The sequence below is a fragment of the Heterodontus francisci genome, chromosome 2 (assembly GCF_036365525.1).
Source record: "Heterodontus francisci isolate sHetFra1 chromosome 2, sHetFra1.hap1, whole genome shotgun sequence".
NCBI lineage: Eukaryota > Metazoa > Chordata > Chondrichthyes > Heterodontiformes > Heterodontidae > Heterodontus > Heterodontus francisci.
Genome location: NC_090372.1, coordinates 104,591,057 through 104,610,528, shown reverse-complemented (window position 1 = coordinate 104,610,528; position 19,472 = coordinate 104,591,057). Strand labels below are relative to the sequence as shown.

The following is a 19,472-nucleotide window of genomic DNA, read 5'->3' as shown; positions in this document are numbered from 1 at the left end:
AAAGCTAGAGATAGTTGTTAATGTGAGGCGAGACAACCTGCCTTGGTTAATGGAGCTGTTATAATCAGAATCTAATCAGATTAAGTTTACTTGCCTCAGATTATTTAAATGATAATGCATTAAAGATTTCCACTCTGGAAATAAATTAATTCCTTGTGATTATTGCAACCATTCATGGAATGCTACACCTGAGAAAAAAATTCTGAATTTCAGTCCGTCTCGTAAACAACTCTCCATACAGCAAGAGGGTTGCTGTTCCCTTTCCATCCATTTGAGTGACAGAAATAATTAATATTCTAATTACCCGCCTGTTGAGAAAAAAATCTGTCTCATCTTCAAAGAAACATGCTTTGTGACAGGACTGTTTTGATCTGGAGTGTTAAAATTTGGCTTGGAGCAGTACACATACTATGGGCTATTCCCATTCTGGAGTTCCCTTGCTTCAATTGTTTCACTAGACATATGCACATAAAAGCAGAGTTCCGTAAGTAAAATCTACAACATAATCAAGAAAGACTCAACAAAAAGATTTTGAAAAGAATTCCTTGATTTCAGACGTGACTATTTAGGCTTTGTAAACCACTTAAATGATTATGTTAATCAAGCATTGTGTTGCAAATTATCTGTACAATCTTCTGCCTCTGTGTCATTAAATATTGTGCAAACATATTGCAAACATATTCAATCATTAGTTTGGCTTGAACGGCTCAGTCTGGCAACACAGGGCTGGATTTTTACCATCCCTCTGGGTTGGTCTGGGAGGCGGGGGGAGCATATTTGGCGAGGGAAGGCGTGGGAATGGATTGTCCATTGTCTTCCCACTTCCATGCCAATTTACCAGCAGTGGGGAAGGTGGAGGGCAGCTCTCCCGCCCAGAGGCCAAGAGAGCCATTTATGTGGCCAATTAAGGGCCTCTTCCCACCACAGCTGTCATTTTACCAGCAGCGAGTAGGCCCTCTGCCACGTGGGGAGAATACCAGGTGAACCCTGGCGGCCTCTCTGTGGGCTTGGGGGAGAGGAGAGGCAGTCCTCATATTCAGGCACTCTCCGGCCCAAAGGGGCCCCTGGTGGCAATGGCCACCCCTTCAGAGGGGTGATGAAGGCTCACTTAAAAAGAGGTGAGCTGCCAATGCTAATCACACTGCTAGTAGGCCCCTGTTGTTTAGAAGGGCAGGAGATCTGGCAAGCCAACTGGCATTTAGAGGGAGCCTGTGGCCCTTAAGGGAAGGGTGTGCTTTTCATAGTAATCAGTACAGTCCATGTTAGCAACAGCAGCATGACATCATTCAGTGACAAATGCTGTGGAAGTGCTCAAAGAGCAAATAAGGAAAGAGATCTTCTTTTCCAATGATGAGTGACAAGTGCCCTGGAAAATTAGCAAATGGCAATGGAAGAAGTGGCTGGGCAGGTCAATGCCAGCAACATAGGGCTGGATTTTATGGCCCCCCCTGAGGGAAGATCAGAGGTTCCACAGAATTGCAACAGGTGGCGGGGGGGGCGGAGGGTCCTTAGGCGCCCCGTCCCCAAGCGATCCTGCCAGGACAGGATAGGGTGACGACGGCTTTCCCGCCCAGAGGCCAATTGAGGCCCTTACGTGGGCTATTAACGTCCACTTAAAGGCCGCTTCCCGCCACTGCTGGGATCGAACCAGTGGTGGGGGGAGGCCTCCATCATGCAGGGATGGCACCTTGTAAAATGAGGTGCTCTCCCTGTGGGCTTGTGCAGGGGTGGGGGGTGTTCCTCCTCTGTGGGCAATCTGTGGGAAAACAATGCACCTCTTGGGTTCCCCCTCCCCCTAGTCTTTACAACCACCCCACCTACCCACCTAAAGTGTGGGGTTCCAGTGCTGAGCCTGGGTCCAAGGCCTCTGCAATACCAGCAGTGGCCATCGCTTCCAGTGGCACTACCTCTACCGCTGAGCTGCCGGCCCTGTGAATGGCCAGCACTTCGATGTGGGATCCCTCTCTTTAAAGGGACGGGGATGCCGGCACGAGACACTTAACCTTCAAAACACTGGAAGCCTGCTCTGGGGGAGGGGGGGGGGGGGTGGTGGTGGCGTTGGCATGAAAAGGCCGAGGCGGGATTTCCCCCGCCATTTCGGCCCAGCGCTGGGACCCCTGCCTCCTCCACAATGCCTATAGTTTCAAGGACCTGGTTGCACTGCAGGAATAAATTTAATGCCCTTTCCAGGATCTGCAAGGTATGACTCCCCTTCACATCCCTCTTTCTCTCTATAGAGTCCTACACAACTGTAAATTAGCCCCAACACTAACAATCAATCCATTTCCCATTTCCCCTGCTTCATCTCATTACACCACCTGCTGCTTGCACTCACACTCAAAACCTGTTACTGTCCTTATAATGACTTACCCTTTGTGCCAAGTCTTACTGCTTTTTCCTTTTAGCATGCACACTATGCAAAGCTGCCTCATACATTCTCAAAACCCTTCAACAGAGTATTTCTACTCCTCTTGCAAGTTTATGAAGGGTGGAAGATGACAGGTGGGTCAGAGTGCACTGGAATAATCAATCTAGAGGTAACAAAGGCATGCATGAGGATTTCAGCAGATGAACTGAGGTGGGGCTGAGTCGGGCGATGTTACCGAGGTAGAAATATGCAGTCTTGTTGATGGCACACCTATGTGGCCAGAAGCACATTTCGGGGTCAAATGCAACACCAAGGTTGCAAACAATCTGGTTCAGCCCCAGACAGTTGCCAGGAAGAGTGACAGATTCGGTGGCTAGGGAACAAAGTTTATAGGGGGGAACTGTGGACAAAGGCTTTGGTATTCACAATATCGAGTTGGATAAAATTTCTGCTCATCCAGTACTGGATGTCGAATAAGCAGTGCGACAATTTAGAGACAGTTGTGAGGTAGAGCTGGATGTCATCAATGCACATGTGGAAAGTGACGCTGTGTTTTCAGATGATATCACCGAGAGGCAACGAGTAGATGAGAAATAAGAGGAAGCCAAGGATAGAACCTTAGGGGATACCAGACGTAACGGTGTGGGAGTGGGAAGAGAAGCAAATGCAGTTTATTCTTTGGCTAGATAAGATAAATAAGAATGGAACCAGGTGACTGCAGTTCCACCCAACTGCATGCTGTCAGAGAGGCTTTGGAAGAGAATGATGCGGTAAACCATGTCAAAGGTTGCAGGCCGGTTGAGAAGGACGAAGCAGAAAAATTTACCTTTGTCAAAATCACATACAAGGTCATCTGTGACTTTGATTAGAGCTGTTTCGAAAATCGAGAAGTGACATCAGAGTGACGTCACAATCAACAGGGAGAGCAGGGAAACAGAGAGCTGCCGGGGGTGAGTATAAATGTAAGCTTTTAATTTAATTTAAATCAAGCATTGCATCAAACATCACAGGCAAGCAGGTAGGTGATTGGTTTGGGAAGAAGCTACCTGTTTGGTGAGTATCTGGTAAGTGATTAAGGTCCATTCTAATCCTAACGTCGACAATAGTAAAGGAACTAGTGGTAAGCTTAATAAAATATATTTTAAAAAAGGAAAATAAAATAAATAATTGAATTAAATAATTAAGTAGTTAATTAAAACATATTAAGGATGGCAGGACAGGTGATGTATCATGGCTGCAGCTCATGGGAGCTGCTGGATGCCAGTGTGATCCAGGGCAAACACATTTGCAGTAAGTGTTTGCGACCCGAAGAGCTTCAGCTCAGAGTCATTGACCTGGAGTCCGAGCTGCAGACACTGCGACACATCAGGGAGGGGAAAAGTTACCTGGACATTTTGTACCAGGAGGTGGTCACACCCCATAGGATAGGGTCTTCTGATTTGGTCAGTGGTCAGGGACAGGAGAGTGTGGCTGCAGCTGAGGGGACCCAGAGGGCAGGAGCCTCAGCCTTTGCGATTGTCCAACAGGTTTGAGGTTCTTTCGGCTTGTTTCGATGAGAGTGGGGGCTGCAGGGTGGATGAGCAACCTGACCATGGCACCATGATACAGGAAGCCATTAAAGTGGAGGGAGAAAAAAGGAATGTAGTGGTAGTAGGGGACAGTATAATTAGGGGGATTGACACTGTTCTCTGCAGCAAAGAGTGAGAGTCCAGATGGCTGTGTTGCCTGCCCGATGCCAGGGTTCGGGACATCTGCCAAGGGATGGAGAGGAACTTACAGTGGGAGGGGGAGAATCCAGTCGTCGTAGTCCACATAGGTACCAATGACATAGGCAGGACAAGGAAAGAGGTTCTGCATAATTAGTATGAGGAACTAGGAACCAAATTAAGAAGCAGAACCTCAAAGGTAATAATCGCTGGATTATGACCTGAGCCACGTGCAAATTGGCATAGGGCAAATACAATAAGAGAGATTAATGCGTGGCTCAAAGACTGGTGTGGTAGAAGTGGGTTCCAGTTCGTGGGGCACTGGCACCAGTACTGGGAAAAGTGGTGGCTGTACCGCTGGGACGGTCTACACCTGAACTGTGCTGGGGCCGGTGTTCTAGCGAGCCACATAACTAGGGAAGTAGAGAGGATTTTAAACTGAATAGTGGGGGCAAGGGATCAAATTTGGGAAGATATGGTAAATCCAGGAGTAGAGACAAGGCAAGAGGGAAAAGTATGAATATGGGAAATGATAAACAGAGTGTGACAGGAAGGGACAGACCATGCAAATCAAAGAGTAAATCAACAGATAAGGCTAGAGGTTACAAAAATAATAAAAGGACAAAACTAAAACTAAAAATGCACGTAGCATTTGAAACAAAACAGATGAACTGAAAGCACAAATAGATATAAATAAGTACGATCTGATAGCCATTACAGAGACATGACTGCAGGACGACATAGATTGGGACCTGAATATTGAAGGGTATATGGCATTTAGGAAGGACAGGAAGCTAGGAAAAGGTGCAGGGATAGCTCTGTTAATTAATGATAGTATCAGAGCAATAGAGAGGGATGACCTAAGTTCAAGAGACCAGGATGGAGAAGCAGTTTGGGTAGAGATGAGAAAGCATGAAGACAAGAAGTCACTTGTGGGAGTGGTGTACAGGCCACCTAACATTAACCACACTGTAGGACTGGGTATAAAGGAAGAAATAATGGCAGCTTGTCAGAAAGGTACAGCGATAATATAGACATATAGACTGGAAAAATCAGATGGGCAGAGGTGGCCTAGATGAATACAATATAAATATTGAGTACATAGAATGTTTTCGGGATAATTTCCTGGAACAATATGTTCTGGAGCCGACCAGAGAGCAAGCTATACTAGGCCTGGTATTGTGCAACGAGATAGGATTAATTAATGACGTCATAGTTAAGGCACCCCTAGGTAGCAGTGATCATAATATGATTGAATTTTGCATTCAGTTTGAGGGAGAGACGAGTGGGTCCAAGACTAGTATTTTAAACTTAAATAAGCGCAATTATGAGAGCATGAAAGCAGAGTTAGCTAAAGTGAACTGGCAAATCAGGTTAAGGAATAGGTCAATAGAAATGCAGTGGCAGACATTTAAGGGGATATTTCAGAATACACAGAATAGATACATTGCAAGGAGAAAGAAAAATTCCAAGGTGGGACCCGCCCTCCGTGGGTAACTAAAACAGTTAAAGCTAGTATCAAACTTAAAGAAAAAGCCTATAATTGCACAAAGATGGGAAGCAGGTCAGAAGATTGTACAGAATATAAAAAACAGCAAAGAATGACAAAAGGATTGATAAGGAAGGTAAAATTAGAGTACGAGAAAAAGCTAGCTAGAAATATAAAGACAGATAGTAAGAGTTTCTATCGATATTTAAAAAAAGAAGAGTTAACAAAGTGAGCATTGGTCCTATAGAAAGTGAGTCTGGGGAATTAGTAACAGATAATAAGGAGATAGCAGATGAATTGAACAGGTATTTTGCATTGGTCTTCACTATTGAGGATACAAGTAACATCCCAATATTAGTTGTATGGCAGGATATGTAAGGGACGGAGGAACTCAAGAAAATTACAATCATCAGGGAAGTGGTACTGAACAAATTGTTGGAGCTGCGTCTGACAAGTCCCTGAGTCCTGATGGAGTTCATCCTAGGGTGTTAAAAGAAGTGGCTAGTGAGATAGTTGATGCGTTAGTTTTAGTTTTCCAAAATTCCCCAAATTCGGGGAAGGTTCCGTTAGATTGGAAAATAGCGAATGTAACTCCTTCATTCAAAAAGGGAAGGAGACAGAAAGCAGGAAACTACAGGCCAGTTAGCTTAACATCTGTCTTCGGGAAAATGTTAGAAGCTATTATTAAAGACAGTGTAGCAGGACATTTCGAAAAATTCAAGATAATTAGGCAGAGCCAACATGATTTTGCGAAAGGGAAATCATGTTTAATCAATTTATTGGAACTCTTTGAAGGAATTACATGTGAGGTGGATAAAGAGGAACCAGTGGATGTACTGTACTTAGATTTCCAGAAGGCATTTGATAAGGTGCCACATCAAAGATTATTGCAGAAAATAAAAGCTCATGGTGCCGGGGTAACATATTGGCATGGATAGAAGATTGGCTAGCTAACAAGAAACAGAGAGTAGGCATAAATGGGTCATTTTCTAGTTGGCAAGATGTAACCAGTGGTGTGCCACAGGGGTCTGAGCTGGGGTTCAAATTTTACAGTTTATATAAATGACTTAAATGAAGGGACCATAGGTATGGTTGCTAAATTTGCTGATGGCACAAAGATAGGTAGGAAAGTAATTTGTGAAGAGGACATAAGGGGGCTACAAAGGAATATAGATAGGTTAAGTGAGTGGGCAAAGACCTGGCAAATGGAGTATAATGTGGGAAAGTGAGAAATTAAAAAAGCATATTATCTAAATGGTGAGAGATTGCAGAGCTCTGAGATGCAGCGGAAATCTGGGTGTCCTAGTGCATGAATCGCAAAAGGTTAGTATGCAGGTACAGCACATAATTCGGAAAGCTAAAAGAATGTTATTGTTTATTGCGAGGGGAATTGAATACAAAAGTAAGGAGGTTATGCTTCAGCTATATAGGGCATTAGTGAGACCACATCTGGAGTACTGTGTACAGTACTGGTCTCCTTATTTAAGGAAGGATGCAAATGCATTGGAGGCAGTACAGAGAAGGTTTACTAGACTAATACCTGGAATGGGCAGGCTGTCTTACGAGGAAAGATTGGACAGGCTAGGCTTGTATCCGCTGGAATTTGGAAGAGTAAGAGATGACTTGATTGAAACATATAAGAGCTTGAGCGGTCTTGACAGGGTGGATGTGGAAAGGATGTTTCCCCTTGTGGGAGAATCTAGAACTAGGGGTTGCTGTTTAAAAATAAGGGGTCGCCCATTTAAGACAGGGATGAGGAGAAATTTTCTTCTCTCAGAGGGTCGTGAGTCTTTGGAATTCTCTTCCTCAAAAGGAGATGGAAGCAGAGTCTTTGAATATTTTTAAGGCAGAGGTAGATAGATTCTTGATCAGCAAGGGGATGGAAGATTATTGGGTGCAGGTGTAAATGTGTAGTAATCAGTTCAGCCATGAACTTATTGAAAGGCGGAGCAGGCTCCAAGGGCCCAGTGGACTACTCCTGCTCCTAATTCGTATGTATGTATGTTCGTATGTTTCAGTACTGTGGCAGAAACTTCACTGGAGGGATTCAAACACAGAGCTTGTAGAAAGATGCGCACAGATTTCAGATGCAACAGCACATTCAGGCTTGCGAGGAAAGGGAGTTTGAAGTTGGTCGGTAATTTGCAAGGACAGAGGGGATGAATATAGATTTGAAGGAGATGGGGTCAGTACCTGAGAAGAGAGAACCGTTAATAATGTCAGCTATCATAGTGGCCAGGAAGAGAGGTTGGTGGTCAACAGTTTAATGGGGATTAAATGGTGTTCTCCAGGCACATGTACTTTATTTGAAAGTAGAAGGACCGGACAGATGATGAACAACTTTATAGCCAAAAAAACTGTCTTACTGCTATGGAAAAAAAAACTCACTGCAGCAGTTAAAAAAAAAACTTCCTGGCTGTTTTGAGAGAGAGAAAAAAATCACTGCCTGCTGTTCCATAGGCTATCATGGCCAAACTGGAGTGGTAGAGAGAAAGGCAGTGCGAGCATGATGCTGGCTCCAGGTTCACATGCTTTCTTGAGGCCCCGCCCATGAAGGGCGATTGCAGCGCCAAAAGGCTCTTCAGTTGAGTAATGGCTGCAGGGAAAATATGTTTTTTTTCTAGCTCTCCTGATCTATGAAATGGTCAGTAATGGAGATAATTTTTTTATATATATAGCTCGCCTGAGACCTTCGAGAAAAAAAGGAAAATGGCTATGAAGGTCTTCTGGCCTTCTCAAATGCCTGGAGGCTGCCGCACACAGATGCTCCTGCCTGGCTGTGTCACGATAGATCAATCGCTCCACTGAACAACCATTTCGGTGCCTGTCAGTGAAAATAGAGCTCCTGCCCAATATAGCTTTGCCCAGCGCGCAGCTCCCGTACTTGGCTTTTGACAGATTGCTTCTGGCGCAAACCGTAATCGCAGCTTCATTCGGACTCAGTTTGCTTTAAAGTAAAGCTGTAGAATGTTGGTGCGATGTCCCGACGAAGTAGACCTACTGTGTATTCCACGCTAATAATATCGCAAAGTCACTGACACAGATTTTAACCCTACCGCAAGGGTTGCAGACAAACCTGATGAGCTTCCAAACCTTCACACCACAGTTTCTGTAGCGAGTGGATGGGATCAGCTTTGGAAGATCTGCAGAAACTTGAAGTACCTTTAACAACCACCAGCTGCCACCATCTTGTGTTTCCTCTTTCTTGATGCAGACACATCAATCACACAGACAAGATTGGTGAATTTAAAAGGTGGGTTCTTTTATTGAAGATACTAACTTATATGCAGCAATACTGGGAAGGTAGGTTAACATGTCTTGTCTCTGTAGCTGCTTCCAGCATCTGCCTGGAGATCACATGGGTTGTACATCATATCCTGTCTGGTGATGGACAGTGGTTTTAGATATGCCCCTTAAAGCAATACCACAACAGTCAGAAGGGGATGGTCTACTTTTCTGGTCATTTAAAATCTTGATCTGAAACAAGTTTCTTTCAAACATGAGTGGCCTGGTAGACCTTCCTTTGGGAATTAAACATGATTGGAAGAATGAAGAGAGGCCATGCAGTACAGGACGATCTGCTCAAAGAGGGAGGAGGAGAATGAAGGAGACAGCAGTTCTCAGGAGATGGCTGTATCCGCCACATGTTTTCAGGGAGCAATTCTCTGACCACAACTTCAGTGAGGACCAATGCTGAGACTCCATCACTTCACAAAAGAGGTCGTGACTGTAATGTGCCAACTGCTGCAGCCGGAACTACAGCCTTTATGCCGGGCAAGGACAGCATTGGCTGTGGCTGTCATGGTTGTCATGGCTGTCAGTGTGTGCAAGCTGTGACTTGTGGGCGTGAGGCTCGCAACCATGCTAAATGTGTGAGGTGAGGTAAAGCTTACGATTTGAAAAGTTGAGTACTGATTGATAGAGTTGGTGGTAGGTAGGCGATGGGGGCGTACTGAATTTAGCTCATCCAGTTGATGAGGCTAGTGGTGCAGTTGATAAGATATGCCATTTGAAGGTTGAACTCACTCACCTTGACAACTAGTGTGTTAGATTGTCCAACTTCATCCTGCATCCTTGCTCTTCGAACAACTCTCTTGGCATTGACCTCTACCGCCACTTCTTCCCACTGTCTCCTGAGCATATGTCTGGAGCACCTCTTGCGTACCCCACCGCCCCACATCAAACCACCCCCGTCCTCCCGCCTATCCCCAGCAGATACAGATTATCTCTCCCATCTTGCACCAAGACCTCCAGCGCATTGTCAGAAAATCTTGTTGCACACTCTCTCGCTTTACTCAAAGTATCAGAGCACAGATTTAGTTTCAAAGGACTCCCACCACTTCCTGCAGCCACAATGCACCTCCCCTTTAAGAGGTGCAGGCCGCCTTTAAGTAGCGCTAGCCACTCAAAATATCAGGCCCTTGCTGATACATGCAGCATTCATTTAAAATCTCGGTAACATGAATTTAACATGCTGCCTGCAACGCAATGAACGAGCAATTGCACACCACAATCCCCGCATCCATTTTCAGGGGTTATACCATTTAACTGCCTATATTTCTGTAATGCTGTTCGAATGTCATTCACAATTTGACTACTGTGAAGCACAGAATGCGAGCAGGTAACATAGAAAGTAGCTTTATGTGACTTTATTGCATTTTAACCAGTCATGTTCAAGCTTCGAGCCCAAGGGTATAATTATTATTTTTGCGCACTGGCATGGCCTCCCACTGTTTTAAATGAGGAAACAGTAATGGAGTGAAGCTATAGTGAAAATTACTGTTAACTTCCATCAATACTTCAACAATTATCGACCACAATGTTGGGCTGTGCCCTGCTGAACAGTAGTTTACTGCCTGGGACCAACTAACACCTAAAAGCAGCTGTGTGTTTTAAGAAAGCTCTGAATGTTGCTGTCATGTACTACATGTATAAGGAAAGTATCACAATTGTCCTGTGGTAACAAAGTACACAATATTATACAATGGAGCTTTCGTGGTTGTTGGAACATAGAGTCATAGATTATACAGCACAGAAAATGGCCCTTCGGCCCACCGTGTCCATGCCGGCCATCAAGCCGATCTATTCTAATCCTATTTTCCAGCACTTGGCCCGTAGACTTGTATGCCATGGCGTTTCAAGTGATTATCTAAATACTTCTTTAATGTTGTGAGGGTTCCTCCCTCTACCATCCCTTCAGGCAGTGTGTTCCAGATTCCAACCACCCTCTGGTGAAAAACTTTTTCTTCAAATCCCCTCTAAACCTCCTGTCCCTTAACCTTAAATCTATGCCCCCTGGTTATTGACACCTCCGTTAAGGGAAAAAGATTCTTCCTATCGATGCCCCTCATAATTTTGTCTACCTCAATCAGGTCCTCCTCAGCCTTCTCTGCTCTAAGGAAAATAACCTTAGCCTATCCAGTCTCTCTTCATAGCTGAAATAGTCCAGCCCAGGCAACATCCTGGTGAATCTCCTCTGCACCCTCTCCAGTGCAATCGCATCCTTCCTATAGTGTGGCAACCAGAACTGTGCACAGTACTCCAGCTGTGGCCTAACTAGCATTTTGTACAGCTCCATCATAACCTCCCTGCTCTTATATTCTATGCTTCAGCTAATAAAGGCAAGTATCCCATATGCCTCCCTAACCACCTTATCATCCTGTGCTGCTGCCTTCAGTGATCTATGGACAAGTACTTCAAGGTCCCTCTGACCCTCTGTACTTCCTATGCTCCTATCACCCATTGTATATTCTCTTGACTTGTTAGTCCTCCCAAAATGCATTACCTCATACTTATCAGGATTAAATTCCATTTGCCACTGCTCTGCCCATCTTACCAGCCCATCTATATCGTCCTGTAATCTAAGGCTTTCCTCCTCACTAGTTACGACACCACCAATTTTTGTGTCATCTGTGAACTTACTGATCACACGTCCTATATTCTCGTCTAAATCATTAATGTACACTACAAATAGCAAGAGTCCCAGCACTGATCCATGTGATACACCACTGGTCACAGGTTTCCAATTGCAAAAACAACCCTCGACCATCACCCTCTGCCTCCTGCCACTAACCAATTTTGGATCCAATTTGCCAAATTGCCCTGGATTCCATGGGCTCTCACCTTCTTGACCAATCTCCCATGTGAGACCTTATTTAAAGCCTTACTGAAGTCCATGTAGACTACATCAACTGCTTTAAATAAGGTCGACACATCTAGTTACCTCCTCGATAAATTCAATCAAATTGGTTAGACATGATTTCCCCCTGACAAAGCTATGCTGACTATCCTTGATTAATCCCTACCTCTCCAAGTGGAGATTTATCCTGTCCCTCAGAATATTTTCTAATACTTTCCCTACCATTGATGTTAGACCCTCTGGCCTGTAATTACCTGGTTTATCCCTGCTACCCTTCTTGAATAATGGTACCACATTCGCTGTCCTCCAGTCCTCTGGCACATCTCCTGTGACCAGAGAGGATTTGAAAATTTGTGTCAGAGCCCCCTGCAATCTCCTCCCTTGCCTCACATAGCAGCCTGGGATATATCTCATCTCGGCCTGGGGATTTATCCACTTTTAAGCCCAATAAAACCGCTAATATCTCCTCCCTTTCAATGCTAATTTTTTCTAGTATATCACAATCCCCCTCCCTGATCTCTACCTACATCGTCCTTCTCCATAGTGAACACAGATGAAAAGTAATCATTTAAAACCTCACCTACGTCCTCCAACTCCACACACAGATTGCCATTTTGGTTCTTAATGAGCCTTACTCTTTCCCTGGTTATCCTCTTGCCCTTAATATACTTATAAAACTCCTTGGGATTTTCCTTTATCTTGCGTCCCAGTGTTTTTTCATGCCCCCTCTTCGCTCTCCTAATTACTTTTTTAAGTACCCCCCTACACTTTCTATACTCCTGTCAGGCCTCCGCAGTTTTCAGCCCTCTTAATCTGCCATAAACCTCCGATTTTCCTTCTCCAATCCTCTATATCCCTTGACATCCAGGGTTCCCTAGACTTATTGGTCCTACCCTTCACATTTACAGGAACATGTTGGCCCTGAACTCTCACTATTTCCTTTTTGAATAATTCCCACTGGCCTGATGTAGACTTCCTACAAGTTGCTGCTCACAGTCCACTTTGGCCAGATCCTGTTTTAGCATACTGAAACTGGCCTTCCCCCAATTCAGTACCTTTATTTCCAGTCCATCTTTGTCCTTTTCCATAACTACCTTAAATCTTACAGAGTTATGGTCACTATCCCTGAACTGCTACCCCACTGACACTTCTACCGCTTGTCCAGCTTCATTCCCTAAGATCAGATCTAGTACCGCCCCTTCTCTTGTAGGACTTTCTACATGCTGGCTCAAAAGCTCTCGTGGATGCACATTAAGAATTCCGCCCCCTTTAAGCCTTTTGCGCTAAGACAATCCCAGTTAATATTGGGGAAGTTGAAATTCCCTACTATTATTACCCTAGTATTTTTACACCTTTCTGAGATTTGCCTACATATATGGTCCTCTATCTCACCCTGACTGTTTGGAGGCCCGTAATACACTCCCAGCCAAGTGATTACCCCTTTTTGTTTATAAGTTCTACCCATATGGCCTCATTTGAGGAACCTTCTAAGATATCATCCCTCCTTACTGCAGTAATTGACGACTTGATCAATAGTGCAATGCCACCTCATCTTTTACATCCCCCTCTGTCACACCTGAAGATTCTATACCCTGGAATATTAAGCTGCCTGTCCTGCTCTTCCCTCAACCATGTCTCTATGACAGCAATAATATCATATTCCCATGTGTTAATCAACACCTTCAATTCATCTGCCCTCAATTCATTGCACAAATGCAGCCTGAATAAAACTGACAGTCAGTCTGCAAAGTTTGCTATCCTGAATGTCCAGAAACAGCAGGGACGAACGTTCTTTCCAAGAACAGGAGACCCTGCAAAGTCCTCCTTATTGACATCTGGGGGCTTGTCCCAAAGTTGGGAGAGCTGTCCCACAGACTAGTCAAGCAACAGCCTGACATAGTCATACTCATGTAATCATACCTTGAAGACAATGTCCCTGACACCCACCGACAGGACAGACCCACCAGAGGGGTCAGCACAGTGATATACAGTTGGGAGGGAATTGCCCTTGGAGTCCTCAACATTGACTCTAGACCCCATGAAGTCTCGTGAAATCAGGGCAAACATGGGCAAGGAAATCTCCTGTTGATTACCACCTACTGCACCTGCCCCGCCCCCATCGACTGGAAGAAGCACTGAGGGTGGCAAGGGCACTGAATGTACTCTGGGTGGGGGACTTCAATGTCCATCACCAAGAGTGGCTCAGCAGCATCACGACTGACCGAGCTGGCCCAGTCCTAAAGGACATAGCTATTAGACTGGGGCTGCGGCAGCTGGTGAGGGAACCAACAAGAGGAAAAAAACCTACTTCACTTCATGCTCACCAATCTACCTGTCGCAGATGCATCTGTACACGAGAGTAATGGTAGGAGTGACCACCGCACAGTCCTTGTGGAGACAAAATCCCATCTTCACATTGAGCATACCCGCCATTGTGTTGTGTGGCATTACCACCGTGCTAAATGGGATAGATTTCGAACAGATCCAGTCACTCAAAACTGGGCATCTGTGAGGTGCTGTGGGCCATCAGCAGCAGCAGAATAGAATTCAACCACAATCTGTAACCTCATGGCCCGGCATATCCCCCACTCTACCATTACCATCAAGCTGGGGGAACAACCCTGGTTCAATGAAGAGTGCAGGTGGGCATGCCAGGAGCAGCACCAGGCATACCTAAAAATGAGGTGTCAACCTGGTGAAGCTACAACCCAGGACTACTTGCATGCTAAACAGTGGAAGCAGCATGTGATGGATAGGGCTAAACAATCCACAACTAAAGGATCAGATCTAAGCTCTGCAGTCCTGCCACATCCAGTCGTGAATGGTGGTGGACAATTAAACAATTAAAAAGAGGAGATCCTCCACAAATATCCCCATCCTCAATGATAGGTGAGCCCAGCACATCAGTGTAAAAGACAAGGCTGAAGCATTGCACCCAACTTCAGTCAGAAGTGCCGAGTGGATGATCCATCTCAGATTCCTCCTAAAGTCCCCAGCATCACAGGTGCCAGTCTTCAGCCAATTCGATTCACTTCACGTGATATCAAGAAACACTGAAGGCACTGGATACTGCAAAGGCTATGGGCTCTGACAACATTCCGGCAATAATACTGAAGACCTGTGCTCCAGAACTTGCCGCGCCCCTAGCCAAGCTGTTCCAGTACAGCTACAACACTGGCATCTACCCTGCAATGTAGAAAATTGCCCAGGTATGTCCTTTGCACAAAAAGCAGGACAATTCCGACCAAGCCAATTACCGACCTCTGTGTCTACTCTCAATCATCAGTAAAGTGAAGGAAGGGGTCGTCGGCAGTGCTATCAAGTGGCACTTGCTCAGCAATAACCAGCGCAGTAACATTCAGTTTAGGTTCCGCCGGGGCCACTCAGCTCCTGACCTCATTACTTGGGAACTCCCCAGATTGCAACCTTTGACATGAGGGCACCCTTTGGGAATCACTCTTTGGCCCATCTCAATTTCCTGTCCTCCTCTCCACAAGCTGTAATCCCTGCAAAACTGGGTTCTACCCTATTTTCCAGTTCTCCCCACCCCGCGTTTCAGCTGTTACACTGAGATGCACCCCGGCCTGCAGGGCTGGTAATATAAGGTAAGTAAAAAAAGTTGGCTTTGTTTATCCTACTTGTCTTACAATACCTATCTCAAACACATTGCACTGTCACCTTACACTCTGAGTTAGATATCAAACATGCTACCCATCTATTGTGTCCTGGACTATTAATAGGTGGCTAGTCGAAAGTCAAGCCATTGCAGTAGAATACATTCTCCTTGTTTCTGCCTCCTCTTATATCCAGAGTTTACTTCGGAAAGAAAACAACAGAATAACAGTTTCTCACATTGTTGCACAACATACCTGCAATCCCTGTCCGTCAACAGTGACAGAGTTAGCTCTTTGTATTTTGATGCGCTCCTCTGACTTTTTCGTTTGTCGGGAACTATCATCTCTTCTTTTCACAGTAGATTGCCTTTCCTGGTATTAAAAACAAAAAACAGTGGAATCTGTAAGTATCTCATTTCTCTGAAATAGCACAATAGATTCTAAGGGGCTGCATTTCCAGGAGTTGAATTGTTCACTGTTACTTTGGCAGATGTGTTTAAGGTTTCCCCAGCTCTTCCACTGAAGTTATGGTGGACGATCAGTACAACCCCTGTGAATGGCTGCTCAGTCTGTTCACATCCAGCTATGAGATAAATATTTGGAAACATTTATACATCATCTGTAACAATGCGAGAATTGATTCTGACCCCATGAAATCCCCTGGAGGAGGGGATTTCTAAATATTTAAATTAACTCAAATTATACTCACGCTCCTTAGGGTTAATCAATGGACTATAACTGCAGTTATTTAGACATTGCAGACATTGATAAGCAAGGGGTTGAATGGTTATTGGGGGTAGGTGGGAATGTGGAGTCGAGGTTACAATCAGATCAGCCATGATCTTATTAAATGGCGGAGCAGGCTCAAGGGGCCGATAGCCATCTCCTGCTCCTAATTCGTACGTTTGTATGTTCATATTCTTCCCTCCTTTCCCTCAACATTTAGTCCCTGCAAATGGATCGGCCGCAATCCCAGCAACAACAGCATGAAAGCGACCTTTAGTGCTGACCCCATGAAGTTTATGGAGGGCACCTTATTTGCATGGGGTCAGGAGGCACACAACTGTCCATCTCAGGCACTAACCGCCCTAAGCTGTTGGAAATTTCAGAACCGAGTCATTATCGTGCGGGTTGCTCAGCCTTCCCCCACCCCTCCCCCCATTGCCTGATGCATTTCCCATCTTGATCCATGTACAACAGCCAATCTACAAAACTGAAAAGAACAAAAAAATGGAATAGCCTTTGGGGGTCCAGGTTGCTTCCTTAGACTTGCCCTCCCCAGTGGAGCCTACCTCCCTCTTCTGGAGGCCTGTATGCCTTGTCACACCGGGTGCACTGGCCTCCAGGATTACTCTGAGTACCTAATGGTTCAGAGAAGTGGGAACTCCTGGCATGAGGAAACCTCAGTTGCAACTTCAGCCCTGCCCACTCCACACAAGTGTTCCTCTAAGGAGCTGCAAGAGGATCCAGGCCCCAGAGGGCCAGATGGGAATTTGTAACTAAAGTCAAGTTCCCAGCCTTTTTCTAAACTAAGCCCTGGAATCCCACTGGAGCGACGGCAAGATCCAGTGGAACCACTGAGGGAATTTGGCCCCATTAATTTTAACCACACATTTTCAGATCTCTTTTCTGGGCAGGACAACTGCAGTTCCAGCCAGGCAGTGCAAACAATTTACTGTTTGGCTAGAATCCATATTGTAGCTGCCAGTTTTAGACTAGCAGCTACAGTATAAGTGCAATATCACTTAGGAAGGATAAAACCTTATCCCAAGACACTGAAATCTGAATGATCATTTACAATGACTGCTTTACTGATCTGAGGTTCCACAGCCTTGGACCTTACAAAAAATATGTACAATCAGTCAGAAGAAACTTCAAACAAAAAATCTAAACAGTTCTTATTTTACCCTCTGCTAGCTATTCTTGGTCACAGATAAGAATGCTACTTTGCCAGCACTGCTCAAATGTGTTTAAAATTGATCATGTGAGTTGTTCTAAGCACAAATAAGCATACTCTAAAACTGAATCTTGGTATGCTTGTAAATCAACACAGGACAACCAAAATGATCTGCCCGGAATTAACCTGATCACAAACAACAAGATTCAGGCAATATCACGATCATATTCTGGGATTTAAAAAAAAATCTTTTCCCGGACGAAAAATATTGATATTAAACAGTTGTGTTTTAATGTAAAGTGCATTCGCAAGAGTTTTTTTTACATTAGTGAGATGAAACGTTAATATACTAATGAGCTAGGCTTTGAAGTTGTTTTCCTAGAACTGTAAACAATATACAATTCCTTATCTTGCCTTGGCAAATCAATAAACATCTCACACCCATCGTGTAGTATTTTATGCTCTCCCACCCACAGCGAGTTTGGAGGTGGGGAGGGCATTTAATCGGGCGGAATAATGGCAGGAGGGGTCCCCGCCACCGTCCCACCTCCACCCCGATTAAGTTAGTGGCGGGTAGGCCCATGGAGAGCCTTCCCGTCCCACTGCCAATTGATGCCCTTAAGGGGCAATTAAGGCTCAATTAATGGACTCTTATTGCCGCCGCTGGTATTAACCCAGCGGTGGGGTTGCCTGTGGTCCACAAGTGAGTGTCCCTCATTCAAGATACTCAGTGCCTAATTTAGGTACCTGGTATTGGGAAGGAGGGGGCCATTGAGAGCCACGCCCTTGCTCTTACTGTTGACTCCGCTATACCCCAATCCCCATGTCCCCCACCACGTGAAACCCCTCCCGCCATCACTTACCTTGGGCCTGCATCGCTCCACAATCCTGGGCCTCCGGTGAGTGCCGTTCCAGCAGCCGCCACCACCTCCCCGGTGGCGCTGCCAAGTAAAAGAGCGGATGGCCTCTGATTGGCTGGCAGCTCTTGGTGAGTGACTTCTCGCCCCCAGGGTACTTATCACGAAAAGGCCCAACAGTGGCCTCTCAATTGTCTGATTGGCTCGTCATCTGGCAGGCATTCCCCAAAGGAGGCAACGTGGGCCTCTTGCTGGCTCTCCAGCCAATGGCTGAGACCTCGTTGCCTCCATAAAATTCACCCCAATATGTTGGGAGGACCCTAGACCTAGGCGGTCAGCAGCAGTTGACTGGGAAGGCCTTCTCTCAGGTTATGAACACAGAGAGAATTTTTTTAAAAAGTAAAGAGATTCAAGCAGATAAAAATAGTCAGATTTTTCAACTGAAAGCTATAGAGCCAAGCTTTTGTCAGGGTCGGAAACAAAAGGTCGCAGAATAGTTGGAGGTTATTTTGTTTAAATCAAGCAAGGCAGCCCACTGATGGGGTATGTTTGCAATTCTGTATTATTCCATGAAGACAAGTCGTACTTATTGAATTAAGTGAGTCCCAACATAATTGGTGCTCTGTGTGTTTACCTGCTATTAAATAAAGTAATGTAATGCTTCATATCTGGCTTTGCTTAAGAGGTATTTACTAGATTTGCCTTCAAAATGATTGGAGAGGCATGTGGAGGCACGTGAGAAAGATGTGACTATCTGGTTTGGATCACTAGGGCGTATTATTATTACAGTCCTGGAAAATGCCATGGTATAGTTAGATATTGGACTGTATGGGCAGACTCCTAAACACAAGGTACACACTGCTTCTGGCACCACTTAACCCAAAATAGAAACTTGTCACCATCACCAACAAGTTGGATTTAATGACTCAAACGATTTAGGCCTTGCTGCATCTGGAAATAGTATACAGTGCACCAGCTGAACATGCTGCAGTGTTGGTACTGCTGTTAATTCTTCATTGGCATCTTCACTTTCCTAATCTGCTATGGCTTTGCCATCCTGTTCTTTTCAATGCAAATTTATGGAGAACTTTTCAGGTAACAATTATTTTGGAAACCCTGGATATCAGGAACCATCTTTACTGTCTATATTCCCTATCAATTAAGGAGGCATTTTGAGATCTTCTGTGAAAGGAGGAATTGAGCTATATGATCTTGTGCTGATGGTTGTCTACCATGTTTGCACTGAAAAAATCCGTTTTGTGAATTTGTATTCAGTTAAAAAAAAAACTGGAAGTAGGAAAATGGTATCAGTTAAAGTTACCACGAGCTATCAGATTGCCATAAAAACTTAATCGCTTCATCAACATTCTTTAGGGAAGAAGACCTGCCACCATTACCCATT

At 44.9% G+C, this 19,472-nt stretch overlaps 1 protein-coding gene across 6 annotated transcripts in view; it reads right to left on the bottom strand.

Annotated features, from left to right (window-relative positions):
- The window catches only part of dgkb (diacylglycerol kinase, beta), a 1,110,826-nt gene that overhangs the window by 641,325 nt on the left and 450,029 nt on the right, over positions 1-19,472 (bottom strand). For all 6 annotated transcript variants that reach the window (XM_068051143.1, XM_068051127.1, XM_068051112.1 and 3 more), the window contains one exon: positions 15,572-15,688. In XM_068051143.1, the coding sequence (XP_067907244.1) occupies positions 15,572-15,688 (117 nt within the window). The remainder of the gene's footprint in view (positions 1-15,571; positions 15,689-19,472) is intronic.